Raw genomic sequence first — 16168 nt, forward strand, 5'->3', positions numbered from 1 at the left:
GGACAGATGTTGATGGATAAACAGCAGTAGGTGATCTGTGGTGTGAAGTGGTCTAACCAGGCTGTGACTGCTCTTTTGCTGTTAGTACTTATTTAGAGAGGCATCAGCTTCTTGTATTTTCTCTTATACTGCAGTGACAGACTCTGTCCCCACAGCTGCCTCCCTGAATCTCCATCAGTTCACATAGAGCTTTGGATAAACACACACTTGAAGTCACGCTCACGTCTGTATGACACTGACTAACGGAGATGCTACTGTCGGGTCACAGTTTTTACAAACAACATCTGCTGGAGGAGTTTCTGTGATATGCATATTGGGGACATAATTGGTCTGATGCGAGTTCACAAAGGAACTCCCTTTTATAAGATGGTTATGTTTTCATCATAAAGTCATCTCAAAGGTCACATGGCTTTAGTGAAGACTGGAGCTGTTTAACAATGAATGAAGAGTCTATAGTGTGACGTACAGTTTGTAAGGTGTTCATTATTATTATAAATATATATATATATTTTTTTTTTGATTTTCTGCCCTTTCTGTTTTGCAGCCCATGGCCCTACACAATTTTCCAACGTGGTTTTGACTTGGTGATGGGAGAGCAGCCATCTGATCGCATTTTTAGGTAAGAAAAATTATCACTTTATTTGTACAATAAAGCTTATGACCAGGTTTAAAATGGGGAGTAAACATATTGAAAATATTAGGAATATTAGAAGCAGTGCGATGAAAAATATATACATAAAATGGGACCAGTTACTAAATAAATAGAACATTCTTTTTTATATGACTACAGAAAATATGCTTTGAAAAAAAAAATAAAAAAAGGTGCTGACAAGAATGTAATAGGTTTCTGTTGAGACAGAGTAGCTTGTGAAATAGAGTACACTTATTTTGTCATTTTGGCTAAGCTCACATGTCTTTATTCAACTTCAAAGAGCTCTATTCACAGTTCAGAAAAACCATGAAAATAGAAAAATGCTGTAATTACTTTTAATACATGCCCACTGAATGTGATTCTTCGTGAATAAAAAAAAAAAAATCATCCATGTACAAAGGCGGGGATTTAGATGATGTTTACCTCTGAGTGTAACTGGAGACTCAAGACTAATCAGTGCACTGCTTTATGTTTCAATCTGTGAGGTGTATGTTTTGGAATATTTAGCAGTGCTAATCCAATTGAAGCAACATATGGTTACCTTCAGTTGCCATGCATAATCTTCATGTTCTGAATTATTCATAGATCTCATCCATGACATTCTGAAGCCCTTTGATTGTTCAAATCTAATTCATCTGCAAAAATCATAAGCTATTTATATGACAAATCTTAAGAACCAGTTTCTTTCTCATTTGAAAACAACACGGGAGGGCATCTTGTAATTGGAATCTGTGTTATAACCTCAAAAGGTGTAAAATCTCATATCCCTTGGCTTTGGGCCACCAAACAAATACATTTCATTGGAACAATTAAATGTTTTATTTCCAAACAAACCTGCACAGACATGAATGTTTGAGATGACTTGAATGAAAGATTTTTTTTTTTCAATTTCACAGATCTTTTTTTCATACATCATTGATCTGTGCCATGGATGAATAGGAAAGTCCATAATCTATTTTGAATGCTTCGCTTATTCATATATGTATATATATATATATATATATATATATATATATATATATATATATATATATATATATATATATATATATATATATATATATATATATAGCTTTCAATATCAGAAATAATGCGACTGATTTTTAAAAGTGGAACTATAAAGTTCAATAGTGAGAGAAGGAGAGATGTTGGAGAGATGTTAACCGTCTGTGTTTTTTAATTTGGAGAATTTTTTTTTTTACACTCTCTAATCTGATTTGCTTTCCAGTCTGCAGACAATTCAAAAATAGAAATTAAGAACCTTTTAGATTTTAATCATGCGTTACTGTGTCTGTAAACATCCAGTGCAAACTATGGTACCCACATCAATATGTTGAGAACTGCTTTTCATAGTTATTTCTTTCCATCCTGTTCTGAGGTTCCATCTTTGTTTGTTATTGAGTCAGTGTGCTGAGATATTTTAAAAGGTACCCTTACTTTTTTGATAGATGTTTTTTTTCCTTTGAACTTCCACATGTGAGGAGGGAGTTTTATCCCTGCCTCAGCATTTTGTTAGATAATCCATTTACAAACATTTTCTGCAAAACTCAACTGAAGCCGTTTCACACTATCAGGCAACAATATTCAGATATGCAATACTTCATGTCACTCCCCCTTTTTCTTGAATCTGCATATTAAAAACCGCTTGGGTTAGGTTTCAGCAAATTTGTGGTGTTCAGATATATTTTTTGAGCTTTCAAGGAAATTATGAAACATGTGAGTATTGATTGTACTGAAATTTCTGCCTCCAAAATTTGACAGTAATCTATTACTTTAATAGATAAGTTTACCTTTAACAGCATATTTTACAAGAAAGAAAAAAAAAAAAAAAAACGCTGTGCACATGAAATGATCCAGGTTTAATTGGATTTAATGTAAACGGTAGCTGATGATGGATGATATATTGACATAAATAAGCTTGTGGTTACAGCTGATGAGGCACACACTACCTAGGTGTAATGAGATTCATTTAGAGAAATCCAGACTGATGAGCGCAACTGAAAAACAAGCTTACTGTGTATTACAGCATATTGTGGTCAGAATTCAGATGCAATTGCATTTGAATTTTCCAGTAGTGCAAAATTTATGCATTAAACCCATATTTGCTATTGCATTTTTCTTATAAGTCACAATGCGCTCGTTATCTTTAATCATTAATAATGTTGTCATTAATGCAATTGTTCAAAGTTGCTTGTCTATCCTGTGAGTGTTTTGCGCTTGTTAGTGTGTGCGTGTTTTGTTTTGTTCTTCGAATACTAATATTAATACTAATAATACTCATTGGAAGTCGCTTTGGATAAAAGCGTCTGCTAAATGACTAAATGTTAATGTTAAATGTTATCCACTAGTACATGGGGTATTTAATACATCTCATGTAACTTGTGTTAATAGGAATTAATTTGAAGAGAAGTTCCTCTTTTTATGAAAATATGCCATCTTTCCTGAAAAATAACACATTTATTTTAATATGCATAATATATTAAAAATAACATCGTGCGCACATGTCAGTTTTCCGAAAAGTGTTAATTTAGACATAGCCATGTATATATGCCATCAAGAGCCAGCCAAACCTGTTGGTGGCGGTTGTAACGAGAAGTTCAAGCCCACATAAGTCAATCAGAATCGGTTCAGAATTGGTTTCAGAGGCACATTCTCCATTTGCGTGTAAACGAAGGGCGCAAACGAAGGGAAATGTCTTAGTTTTTAAAAATAACCATGTGCGTGTAAACAGGGTCCCAGTTTCTCCCTTGTTTGATTGTTATTATTTGATTCAGGTGTGTCTTGTCTATTACCCTCATTTAGTTTAGTATTTAAAGTGTTGTCTTTTCTATGGTTCCTTTGTCCAAACGTCCATTTTTATACAAGTCAGTACTGGACAGGACTGCATTTATGGATTGAGTGTTATGACACTAACTGAAATTAAGTGCAGTTAAACAGAGCTAGCTTGTAGATCTGCCAGTTTTCGATTACTCCTACAAACTCTTTGGACCTTCTGTTCTAGGCATTATTTTACAACGCTCATTTGCTTTGTTTTTGTAGTCCTCTATGGACATCCACCCACAAGTTGATCTTATCTGCCTGGACGTCTAAAACCAGGGGGTGGGGGGAGTTTTCAAGGTCAGATAAGCATTCCAGTATGACTCCAGTTATAAAATGTGCTACTGTTCCAGAGTGAGGGTCAAACAGAAAATGCAGTTATATTTGATTTTGCAGAAGAGAAGAGCAGAAGTGAAAAAGCTTTTTTTTTTTTTTATCAGTTTGAACCTTCAGATGGATCAGTAAGAAAATACATTATTTGTTAAATCCTTGCTTAACTGTGCAGAGGCGGATACAATAAACCAAATGCATAAAAGTATTTACATACATGTGGGAGTCTCTCACGAGGATTTATGGAATTGTTTTTCTGGTCAGAAATCCCTCAGTGATTATGAACACTAACATGTCTCTTTTTAAATGTGAAAATGTGTCATTCGTTGTTACCCAATACATCACTGTTGTTATATTCCTTCCCAGCATTTCAGTTTCACTCATGGACATTTTTTTTTTTTTTTTTTTTTTTTTTTTAATTGTACAACTACTGTCAACCAAATGCCAATTTTCTTGTCTCACAATGTAGCAGACTGAAACAGGCTGAATGATGGAACATTTATTTTTATTTTGTTCCTCAAATATTCAGTTTGCCTTTTTGTGTTGCAGATTCACATACACTCTTGGAGAAGGCATGTGGCTGCCACTTAGCAAAAGCTTTGTCATTCCTCCAGCTGAGCTGGCCATCAACCCCTCTGCTAAGTGCAAGACAGATATGACTGTCATGGAGGACGCAGTGGATGTCAGGTAGGAGATGACATTTTCAATCTTGTTTCAAGCATGTTTCAAAGAAGAATAGCTGAACACTATGACATACTGAGATGCATTAGTGGATAGTCTGCCTGAAAAGGCAAAAAAAAAAAACTAGGACTTATTTTAAAACCGTTTGGACCAATCCTTTAGCAGCCTTCCAGTCGTCAGATTAATGTATGATAATGGATCCCTCACAAAGTTCTGGTTTAAAAAAATGTTACCTGTATGTACCCAACTGTTGCCATCCACCATTTTAACTTGCATGCTTATATATATATATATATATATATATATATATATATATATATATATATATATATATATATATATATATATATATATATATATATATTTTTTTTTTTTTTACATGTATTTATTTATTTATGTAAATATTTTGAATGTCCAGGGTGAAAGTTTTAAACTGCATTTTATAGAAGTTTATAATTTTCCCAGATCTTTAAATAAATCTTAAGAAGGGCATGCTGTGGATCTGTTTCCATTCCAGCTTCCATTCCTAATTGAACAAGCATAACATCATAACAACACCTGCATTTGCTTCAGGTCAAAATAGGGCTGAAGAGTTAATTCTGTTGCTACCACATATATACATTTTATACATACTGTATATTTATGTTGTATAAACATTAGGAATCGTTTTCACTGTGCAATTTGACAATGTATTTAAAGAAAAACTGCATTGTCACAATATTAATTACATTTTTTTAACCTATTTTAAAACTGCACTGTTTTTTCTTTTTTATATGGGATGTGCCTTAAAGCTTATTTGAGAGAGTAACAGTAACCAAGGTGGGAAGAGCCTAGCAAAGGGTTCCTTTTTGGATGCAATTGACCAAAATCAATGCTTTAATTAAAGTTGAACCTTATGCATTTTCCTTTTTTTATTATTCATTAATGCCATATTTCACAAGGAACTGTCAAAGATAATTATAAAATGTAGGTTTCTGACAGGCATTACATGCACGTGATAGAAAACGCTTCACTATAGATAAAGTTTGACTAAACTTTACAAAAAAAAAAAAAAAAAAAGACCAGAAAAAGAAATTCTGAACACTATGGAAAATCCTCAAAGGCAACTGAGCTTGACAAATTAAAGATTACTTATCTTGGATATCTTGGGTGTCTTTAAGTTGACTAGATAATTACGGAAAAGTACAGCAACGTGTCTATGGTTCCAGACTTATAAATAGCTTCTGTGTTTTCAGTGTCTTTTACTAAAGCCATTATGTGGATACATTTAAAGACTTTGTGAGTTAAATAAGTCTCTAAAACACTGGTTTCAAGATCCAGTTGTGTCAGTTATTTCATCCTAACCATATCTTTCTTCAGAAATCCTTTTGAGATTTCTCTGCTGAATATAATAGCGTATAATCTATTGATTTAATTTAGCCACTATACCTGACATTTCTATACTAATGTCACTATACCTGACATTATTGCTTGAATGACACCTCTTGTGAGTTGTCAAATGAGGATGATTTACTAGCAAAGGATTTGTATTTATTTATTTTTTTATTTTTATTTTTTGCAAAGGCTCAAAATAGATGTGGCTTGACATTTATCCAGACCTCAGAGGGGCTTTGAATGCATTGCCAAAGGGCACATACTGATTTGATTAATTTGTTTTTATCATAAAATTGATTAATCTGTTGATTAATCTCACACTAAATTATCACGATAGCTGCTGCTTAAAGGGACTTTTAAACATTTCAGTGATCAGGGCCTTAAAGGCAGTAACATGAAGTTACTTTTAGAAATTCAATTATAGATATGGTTTTGTTCATCATAAATAATACATTTGGAAATTACCTATACAGCATGCTACTTGCAACTACTTGCAATTATTATTATTATTTTTTTTATTTAATAAAACACCATTTAGTATGTTTTATTTTTTGTTACTATTTTTTTTTAAAGCCTTTTGGTTAATGGGGAAATAGGAAGTGTCCTCATAAACCATGTTTCATTGTAGTACCTATGTCAATACACACATTTGTGTCCTCCTAAACCATATAGAACACACTCACTTACATACAGTACTGTACACCCATAACTTGTTTGTTTCCATTTTTTGTTCTTTTAGCTGTTATTGTCTTTCATCATATTTGTTTTTGAAGACATGTTCATGGAGGTGTTACTTAGCTACATGCATGAATAAATACCAATATATATGTGGTGGAAAGTATTAGTTTTTATTCCTTTGAAAGGGCTAAGTGTGTCCTACTGATCTCCCGCAGAGTGTCTAGCTTCACAGGGTCCTTCGTACAGAATTTGGCAGGCCATGTGGTCCCTTGGCCCTGGGCTTGCTGAACATTGCCTCAATTCCAAGTGTTTTTCAGAGCACTGGAATATTTTGAAGTAACCCACATCATGTTAATTAACATTCGTCAAAAAGATAATTTACTGCCTGATCTTTAAAAGGCTAATACACCCAAATATGAAAATGGCATACATTTCTTCTGCATGATACACAAGAAGTGTCCCTACATGTCTAACATTGTAACATGAGATAAAGTTATGAAAGTAAATGATGAAATTGTATTGTCTAGGTGAACTATGCCATTTAAGGGCTCTTTAATTGAGTCATAGTATGAAAAACCTATAGGGGTACCATTAAACATACTGAAGTGTAAAAAAAAAAAAAAAAAACCTGCACACACACATTTTTAACTCCAACAACGTTAATATGAGCTATTACAAAATTTGGCTGGCTCACTGGTTGGAATTTAGTCTAGAATTTATTGACTTGGCATAGGGAAATTATACATTTAAGTGCCATTACTTGCACTGATCATCTTTGGACACTGTTAAAGCTGTAATTATTCCTTTGAGAATTAAATATTAGCATAATAACATGTTTTTATGATTATTTGAATTATTATTTGCACTAGTCAGAGCCTGCTTGTTTGGAAAATCACCATAGCTGTCGACTTTGTACATCGCACAGTAAATATTTGTTCATTTCAAGCACAGCAAACACATTTCACTACTGTTGTGCAAGTGAACCAGTACACCACTTCTACTCCCAGCAGCATAGTCTGATCCAGGGAAAAGCAATCTTGGAACTGCACAGAACAATCAGTTTAGAGAGAATACAGTATAGGCTCTGTATTGGTCTATAAAGGAGATGTTTGGAACGTCATTGCATTTGTTACAGCAGGATTGTTCACCAGGGGTCCACAATCGTAGCAAGCAAGATCATAGGGGGCCTGCCAAATATCGTTTGAAATTGAAAATGTCTAAAACAAAAATACAATAAAGTTAAAGTTCGGAAGTTTCATTGTGTCTCATAGATTAAAATATATTTATTAAAATGTACAATGTAATGTACAATGATACAACTGACAGATTAAATTACAGTTGAAGTAATGCGCATCAACTGATTCTTTCTGAAGAATAACTTTTTTTTTTTTATTGAGCTGTTGTACAAAAGTGAAATGTATTATTATTATTATTATTATTATTATTATTATTATTATGCAAAGCTGAGTGCAACATCTTCAGTTACAATGTAGGCTTTAGAACAGTATCAGAGATAATGACAGATTAGTGTCTTAGATTTTGTTTAAAAAGTATTATGTATCACGTTTGTCACAGAATGAATCTTCTATTAGTTGGATGGCCTCCTTTATTAGAATCTTAAGTGAAGGTTCATTTTAATTACTTCTTGCTGGTGTTGAAAAGAACAGGCTGCACTTTTGCAGTGTCTAGTCTGAAAATGCTTGCTTTGTATTGGGAGTTAAGCTACTAATTAGAGCTTCCACAGACTTTCTGTTCTAAGCCCTGCCAATTGAGATGCTTTGTTCGCAGAGGTAGATTTGTCTCAATTTGTTCAAAGTGCCCTCATTACCGTGGAACGGGAGTCATTATATATTCTGCCTTATTACGATAACATCTTCCCCCAACGACCATTACATCACGGCTTTAAAAGGTCTCCCTTCTCTTATACTCCTAGTATTTTGCTGTTGACTGGTGGGAGTGGAAACCGAAGGTGAGTGGTTCAGTAGGTGTGGGTAATACAGCCTCAAAATGCACAATATTTGAAGAATATTTCCGAGAAAAAAAAAAAAAAAGGAACATTTTATTGGTGATTGCAATGGCAGGCAGCAGCATTTATTAGTGCAAACAAAATGAAGGGCATTTTCAAACCTTCTCCAAAGAGCTACTGTCATTGATGACAGACACTACTTAATTTGAAGTATAAATCTATTGTCATAAGGTGGCAGCAGCAGCTGTGTGTTAGACTTGAAGCAGACCAATTGGTGTACAGGGCCGTAGATGGGGTTTGCAGGGCTCTGGTGCAGGTTTTACCAATGGGCCCTGTCTGAAATTGTGTAAATAGCACAAATAAACACATATACAAATTAAACAATGTTTACGTTTTTTTCAAGTTCGTAGATGTCCAGGTACAGAAACTGAGTAATCGAATGTAAATAGCATTGCATAGTCTTTACTGTATAAATTGAATATAAATTTAAAGTAATTCTACAAAGTAATTCTGTGAAGAGCAGTGAGTGGTTTTCTCCCATTGCATTTCTTGGATTAACATTAAGACAACTGACAGCAGCTAGTAAATTAGGCACGGTCACTTTAAGAGAATACGTCCAATATGATACGCATTCCATTTCTTTCACAACTGTTTACTTTCACTTAAGACATAACTGACCACTTCTTCGAGGATACTTTCAAGGTGACAATTTTGTATGTGTTTGTTGTTTGAAGAGCAAGAAGAGACAGCACAGCGCATGGGTGCTGAATTAAGCTTTTAATGTCTTTTTGTGTTTGTATGTTTAAACTGGCGAGGTGTATTAGTTCGTTCAGGCATGGGAGGAAACGAAGAAGAGCTCAGTTTGGTGTTTGCACAGCTCTCCTGTGTGCACCAAACTCGGCGTGCAAACTCTGAGTTTTTCCACTTCTTCCACCATATAATTCGTATTACCAGTTTAAGGTTTCAGGACATTCCAGAATGCACGATCTGAAAGTTTAGCCTCTAATTGCTTTTTTCTCTGTCTCGCTTTTTTATATTAAGTCATGCACTTATTTGATTGGCATATTTTATTCAACACTGACAGACCATGTCTTCACTTGGCTTTTAGAAAATAATAATCTTCCACTTCATAACAGAAAAACAAAACTTGGAACGTAAAGGCAGTATTTCTGTCTTGAAGCCGAAATCACAGTAGCAGAACTACTGTGAGTCCATTTATCACAGCACTCCCCTTCTCCCGCAGCCTGGTGATTTCACACTCTTAAAATATATTAGACAATAAAAGGTCACTGGTTTGCTCCTTTATCTTCACCACTGCCCATTCATATTTCATAGTAATGATAAATATTTGGATGTTTCAAGTGATTCAGAACATAAAAAAATAAATATCACCCAATACAATTTTCCAGCACAGCTTAAACCAAGGTCAGAGCAATGGATTTCACCTGTTCAAGGTTTAGCTATCAGTGCTGTTGCTTACTTTTGCTGCTTTGGGAAGCTTTTCCCTTTAGCTGGATTTATAGTAGCTAAGGGAAAACACAATATTCATTTTTAACTTCACATTACTTTCCTCTTTGATATCTAGTTCTTGATATATTTATGTAATTTGTTTTGGATAAAGTAAATATATTATAGTAATCAAGCAGACTGCATCGTCCTAATAATGACTAAAGATGCTAGAGGTCATTTGCAATATTGACCTGCCATGACTAACTGAGTTTTGTATGCGTCATTGTTCATCAGGGAGGAGCTGATGATTTCTTCATCCTTCGACAGTCTGGAAGTGCTGCTCGACTCTTTCGGCCCAGTGCGCGACTGTTCAAAAGACAATGGAGGCTGCAGCCGAAATTTCCGTTGCATCTCTGATCGCAAACTGGACTCCACTGGCTGTGTGGTGAGTTGTCATTGCCTGTCTTATTGTTTTGGGGCTGTAAAAAAAAAAAAAAAATCAAATGAATGATATTATGTTGATTAAATTAATCGCATATATAAATACAAGATGAGCAAAGCCCCCAAAATAGACATGTAATAAACATTACAAAAGGTCTTTAGAAGTCCATATATTAATATTTTTCTATTCATACTACAATTGCTCCAATGGTAGAAATCTCATATACATATATATTAATCTGAAAGCTCCAGTTTTATTTCATTTTTTATTGCATGTTTGTCACCCTTTGGAATCCATCTATTTTTTTTACCTCTTCCAGCTGTCTTGTGATCTCTTGTTTGATACAGACTTCTCTATTTACTTGTTTACATTGTTATAGACTCAAAAAAAGAGATAAAAAAGCAATTTCTTCTCGATCTAACAACCTGTATCGTCATAAACTTTACAAAGTTTATGCAAATTTGAAGAAAGAACACTCTTTTGTACTCCACTTCTATAAAAAGCATCTACTTTTATAAGTTAGGCCTTCCTTGTCTGCCCGAAGAGTTGATTTCACTTACCATGAAAAATCGTGTTTGTTTCTTCCATTTCTTTTTCTTTTACATCACACTCACTCTCTTGTTCTCACTTGTGGCTGTTAAGCAGCCATGAAATGAGCCAGGAGCTCTGATTTCACTCACCATCTGGTTGAGGTACGCTTAAAGTGTTTGATTTCTCACTCTGGCATGTACCATGATTAGTGTGTTTGGCTGACACTGCTGATGGGAGGATTGTTTCAGCCAGGGTTTATGAAAAGTGCTGTGACTCATCCATCTTTCTGACACTCACTTCATTCACGATCTCCTGCTCGTGTTTATGAACATGCGAATCAGGGTTTATGCAGGTACGTCTCCAACATGAGCCTTATTAGATAACTGTTCCTGTTCCTGTCCATAGTGTTGTTTCATTTGAGAAATATTTGCATTGGTTGGATTTTCTGAATACAATGGCTGTCATGCTTATTGCATATTGCATATGCATGTTTTTATGTGCAAATGGTGCGCATATCAATTTAGATTTTATTTTGACTTAATAAATAGAGATCTTATGCAAATGTATTCGGAAATATCTTAGTTCTTTGTTGTTGTTGTTGTTTTAATGCAAGAATAAAATGACCCTCCAATCATATTTGTAGATTATTTTAAACATTACACTGTAATATAATGAGATTCTGTTGATTTTGTCTTGTTATACTCATGAGAGCCTAAAGTAAATAAAGACAAATTTATGCCCCCACAGCGATGTAACTGCAAAATCAAAAGAATTACATTAGCATGTTTTCTAATAGTATTTGCAAGCATGCATTAAAACCAAAACATAATTTGGGGAGGTATTCATAGGTCAGTGTAGACTGACAAGAAAGGATGAGTGGGAGGAGTCAGGAAATGACTGACAGGTGAGGTCACTGCAGCACAAAATTCTGCTGTGCCTTGTTTCTCACATGCATTTGCATACTGAAATTGATTGATCACTTATGTCTTGCATTTATTGTTCATATATTCTTTTGCTACCTTGCAAGCATTGATATTTCCTTCAGGTAAAGCTTGACAGACAGCACCGAACCTGCTGGTAATGAAACAGATGTTATGGCCTTCCCAGTATTTTTCGCATCTCTAAATTCATCCTGTTCTTTTTAATCATAACAAACCCTTCTGTTGAGCCCGTAGCTTGATGTTTTGTAATTAACAGATTACTAAAGCTATAAAAATGATTCTTCAATCTGTCCAATCATAAGTGCTCGCTACGGGCCCCCCAGAGAGCCCCCCCTCCCAATCAATTAACACCTTGTCTGAGGACGGCAGTGCCACTGCTGCATCTGTGTTTTAATATCGCAGTCTGCGTGAGCGGGCTCATTCCGATCTGCTCTGTCTAGCTGATGTGTGGCACTCCTGGGAAGAGGAACAGTGCGCTAGTTTGGAAACACTCTGATAATCACTAAATGATGATGTGATTAATTAGTTCCTTTCCCTCCAGCACACTAGGCGTTGAGTGCTTTTGTGGGACACAGAGGGGTGCCCACCGTCCATCCAGTCGTCCGCATGAAAAACAAATGTGCTCCTCTTTAGATCTGAGCGAGCCAGCCGGTCATGTTGAACAGACTTTTTGATGATGCTGGCAGATGCTGGTACAGTATGTAAATGAATTATGTGATTGTATGTGTTAGAAGTGTATAAAATGGCAATGAATTTCAACATATATGCTCTATGCTCGATTTAATGTCAAACTCTTCATTAATTATAATAATAATAATAACAATAATAAAGAATTTAAAAACTACCATATGATTATTTGTTTCTCATCAAACATTTTGAATATGTATTTATAATATAAGGGCTGCACGATAAATCACATGCACAGCTTGTCAGTGAGCAACGGCTCTGTGTTTTAAATTAAACAACTTGGAGAATGGAGGGATGGATTATTATTGTATTATTAGAACTTTGTGATGTTGGTGGGTTTCCTCCTATCACCTGCTTTCTTCAGATCCTTCCACAACATTTCCTATTGGATTAAGGTCCCATCTTTGGCTCGGCCATCTTAAAACATTAACTTTGTTCTTCTTTCTCCATTCTTTGGTAGAACGACTTGTTGCATTTCCTAGTTTCTCTTGAGATTCAGTTTTTGGACAGATGTCCTGACGTTTTCCTTTGTAATTTGCTGGTCTAATTCAGAATTTATTGTTTCATCAATGATGGAAATCCACCCTGGGCCATATAGAGCAGAACAGGCCCAAACCATGATACTACCACAACCATGTTTCACAGATAGGATAAGGTTCTTATGCTGGAATGCAATGTTTTTAATTTCTCCAAACATAATGCTTATCATTTAAATCAAAAAGTTATATTTTGGTCTCATCTGTCCACAAAACATTTTTTTTTCTGATAACCCTCTGGCTTGTTCACATGATCTTTGGCAAACTGCAGGCGGGCAGAAATTTTATTTTCTATTTTTCTATTTTATTTTAGAGCTGTGGTTTTCTCCTTGCAACTCTGCCATGCACACCGTGGTTGTTTAGTGTTCTCCTGAAGATGGACTCAGGAACATTAACATTAGCCAATGTGAGAAAGGCTTTTTCTTGCTTAGAAGTTACCCTGGGGACTTTTGCATCAGCGCAGACTATTACACGTCTTATTTTTGGAGTGATTTTTGTTCTCTCGTCTTGGTGGATTTTCATCTCATTTGTTTGATTGGGTTCTCTTTGTTAACTTTTAGGAATTGTGAGAAAATGTGATGATCTTTTGGGTTATATTTATGCAGAAATATAGAAGACTCTAAATGGTTTACAAACTTTCAAGCAAAGAAAACAGAAACCCACAGACACGTTCCAAGCCTGCCTGCTGAGAGCATGTATAAGTTGAGGTCATCCACTGGAGGTAGAGTTTTCCATTTCTTACTGATGCATTCCATCTCTCTTTGATAGCCTGCTCACAATCTCCCCAAAAGCTGTTCTGTCTTCTATCATGTTCTGGCTGTTAAGCACTTCTGAGTTCCTAGTCAGTACTTGGCAAAGGTCTCCTGAGTTCAAAACATGAGTGGTCCAGATGCACAGCAGGGAGGAAACACCACTGTTCTATTTTTTATTTAGTTTTTTCCTCCCAGGATCAAAAGGTGGGTTTAAAGGACTGTATCCATCTCTGTGACAATCTGCTATATAAGGACAGTCTAGACCAACAGAAATACTTGGCCATACTAATGTAGCAGACTAGACTGTCAGGCTGACCACTGGCATAGTGAATAAGAAGAAAAATATTCTATTTGCAGAAACCTCATTAGGAAGGCAACACTAATTTGCTAAAAAATGTGTTAACTTTGTAATTTGTTTATTGTAGTGTTACTAGTACAATTAATTGTTGCAGTAGTTGTGGCAGTCTGAAAACTGGTTTGATTTAAATTTGTTCAATTTAAGCATTATAAATTGTAATTACACTCATTTGTTGATTGCTATAACAGTCAGCATGCAGTGCAAAACTGTTTATAATAATGGAAATCTGTTGTTTTACTATCAGGGTGAAAAGAACACTTGACAATAACAAATTCTAATGGACGTTTTAAAGTATGTCATTAAATCCGATTCCATGTGGTTTTCTGCATGGGTTTATGTGGTAAGAAACAAAGCACTTGCCAGTCTTCCACACTGGCACAATCTAGCCCAGTTAATGCTGATTTCTCTCTCTCTCTCTCTTTCTCTCCCTGCTGTGTGTGTGTGTGTGTGTGTGTGTGTGGGTGGGTAAGTGTGTGAGTGAATGTGTGTTTTTTCTATCCCGCTGGGCGCTCAAACTAGAATACACACTGACTCATGGGGACTCATGCTACCGTGGGGACCCAAACTGAGGTCCCCATGAGGAAACAAGCTTATAAATCATACAGAATGAGTTTTTTTTTAAGAATGTAAAAATGCTGAAAGTTTTCTGTGTGGGGTAGATTTATGTGTACAGTTGGGTAGGGCAATAGAATATATGGTTTATACAGTATAAAAGCTATTATGCCTATGGAGAGTCCCACAAGGATTAAGCCAGGCATGAGCGTGTGTGTGTGTGTGCGTGTGTGGCTGTGCGTGTGTGATCTAATGTTTCTATAGCAACTGTTCATGGCAGTTTTCAGATTTACAGATGCAATGCAAGTCTTTCTGTGTTATATAAAATTAACAATATGTCTGTGGTTTCATGTTATAACAATATTACAGCTGTTTTTTCTCTGCAACAATGACATTTCGGGGGGATTTACTCTTAATTACATGAATATATATATATATATATAAATATATATATATATATATATATATATATATATATATATATATAATATATATATATATATAATGCCAGTAGTTCTCGATTCCATTCCTCATGCCCCCCTGCTCTGTACATTGTATGTTTCTCTTTTCGCTTCAGACATTTGTTCTATTTGAACATATGTGCCCTGCGAAGTGGACATCACTGGATATTCCACCATGATTCCAGGTCGAAGTGAACATATATGTTCATTCAAAGTGCACTGAAGTGTGCGAGATGTACATTTAAATTGTTTTTATTTACAGAGGTATATGATGTCACACTTCATGTCCATGTGTGAAGACTTTGCAGCGCAAATCCATGAATGAATGTTTCGAATTGAGGTAAACTTCAACAGATTTCCCCGGCTCAGGGAATAGGGATCAGTGAACACTGTGTAGGGACCATGTCAATGGGAACACAGTTCATGCACGGAGCTTACTTCCAATGAGGTGATTATCTGAATCAGGTGTGTTAACAAAGAGAGACATGCAAAATATGCAGAGCTGGGGGGCGCGAGGACTTGAATTGAGAACCGCTGATATACACATATGCCAATTGTTCTGTCTCCTTTGTTCTATCCCTCTTTTCTGGCTCTTTTGCAATTTTTAGATTTGCATAGCATATCCGACAGTCTGAAAGGGATTTGTTTCTATATGACAAAATCGCATAGGCAATTCTCTTAAGCTTCGGAAAGCTGTGGGACTAGATCCCCATTTGGAAATGAGATTAAAGGGCTCAGTAGTTCAGGGCTTTTTCAGTTTATCTTGAATTTAAAACCTTCATGACTTCTCTGGCAACATTAACTGTTTCACCATGTCCTCTGTGCTGCAAAGTGCTTTTCAATCAAGGATGCTTGGCTCAGATAGAAGACTGTAATAACATTGAACTAGGAATTGCATTATTCACTGCGAGATGGATGCAAGGGCATTCCAGAACAAATGTTGTTGTGTTTTTTTTTTTTT

At 35.4% G+C, this 16168-nt stretch overlaps 1 protein-coding gene and 1 pseudogene across 1 annotated transcript in view; both read left to right on the top strand.

The window, feature by feature from the left end:
* The window catches only part of LOC113040900 (astrotactin-1-like), a 109086-nt gene extending 94816 nt beyond the window's left edge, over positions 1 to 14270 (top strand). Inside the window, exons 9-12 of the mRNA XM_026199094.1 lie at positions 545 to 619; positions 4349 to 4486; positions 10242 to 10392; positions 14262 to 14270. Of these exons, the coding sequence (XP_026054879.1) occupies positions 545 to 619; positions 4349 to 4486; positions 10242 to 10392; positions 14262 to 14270 (373 nt within the window). The remainder of the gene's footprint in view (positions 1 to 544; positions 620 to 4348; positions 4487 to 10241; positions 10393 to 14261) is intronic.
* A 644-nt stretch (positions 14271 to 14914) lies between these two features.
* The window catches only part of LOC113040901 (terminal uridylyltransferase 4-like), a 30292-nt pseudogene continuing 29038 nt past the window's right edge, over positions 14915 to 16168 (top strand).

This window comes from Carassius auratus, chromosome 23 (assembly GCF_003368295.1).
Source record: "Carassius auratus strain Wakin chromosome 23, ASM336829v1, whole genome shotgun sequence".
Lineage (NCBI taxonomy): Eukaryota > Metazoa > Chordata > Actinopteri > Cypriniformes > Cyprinidae > Carassius > Carassius auratus.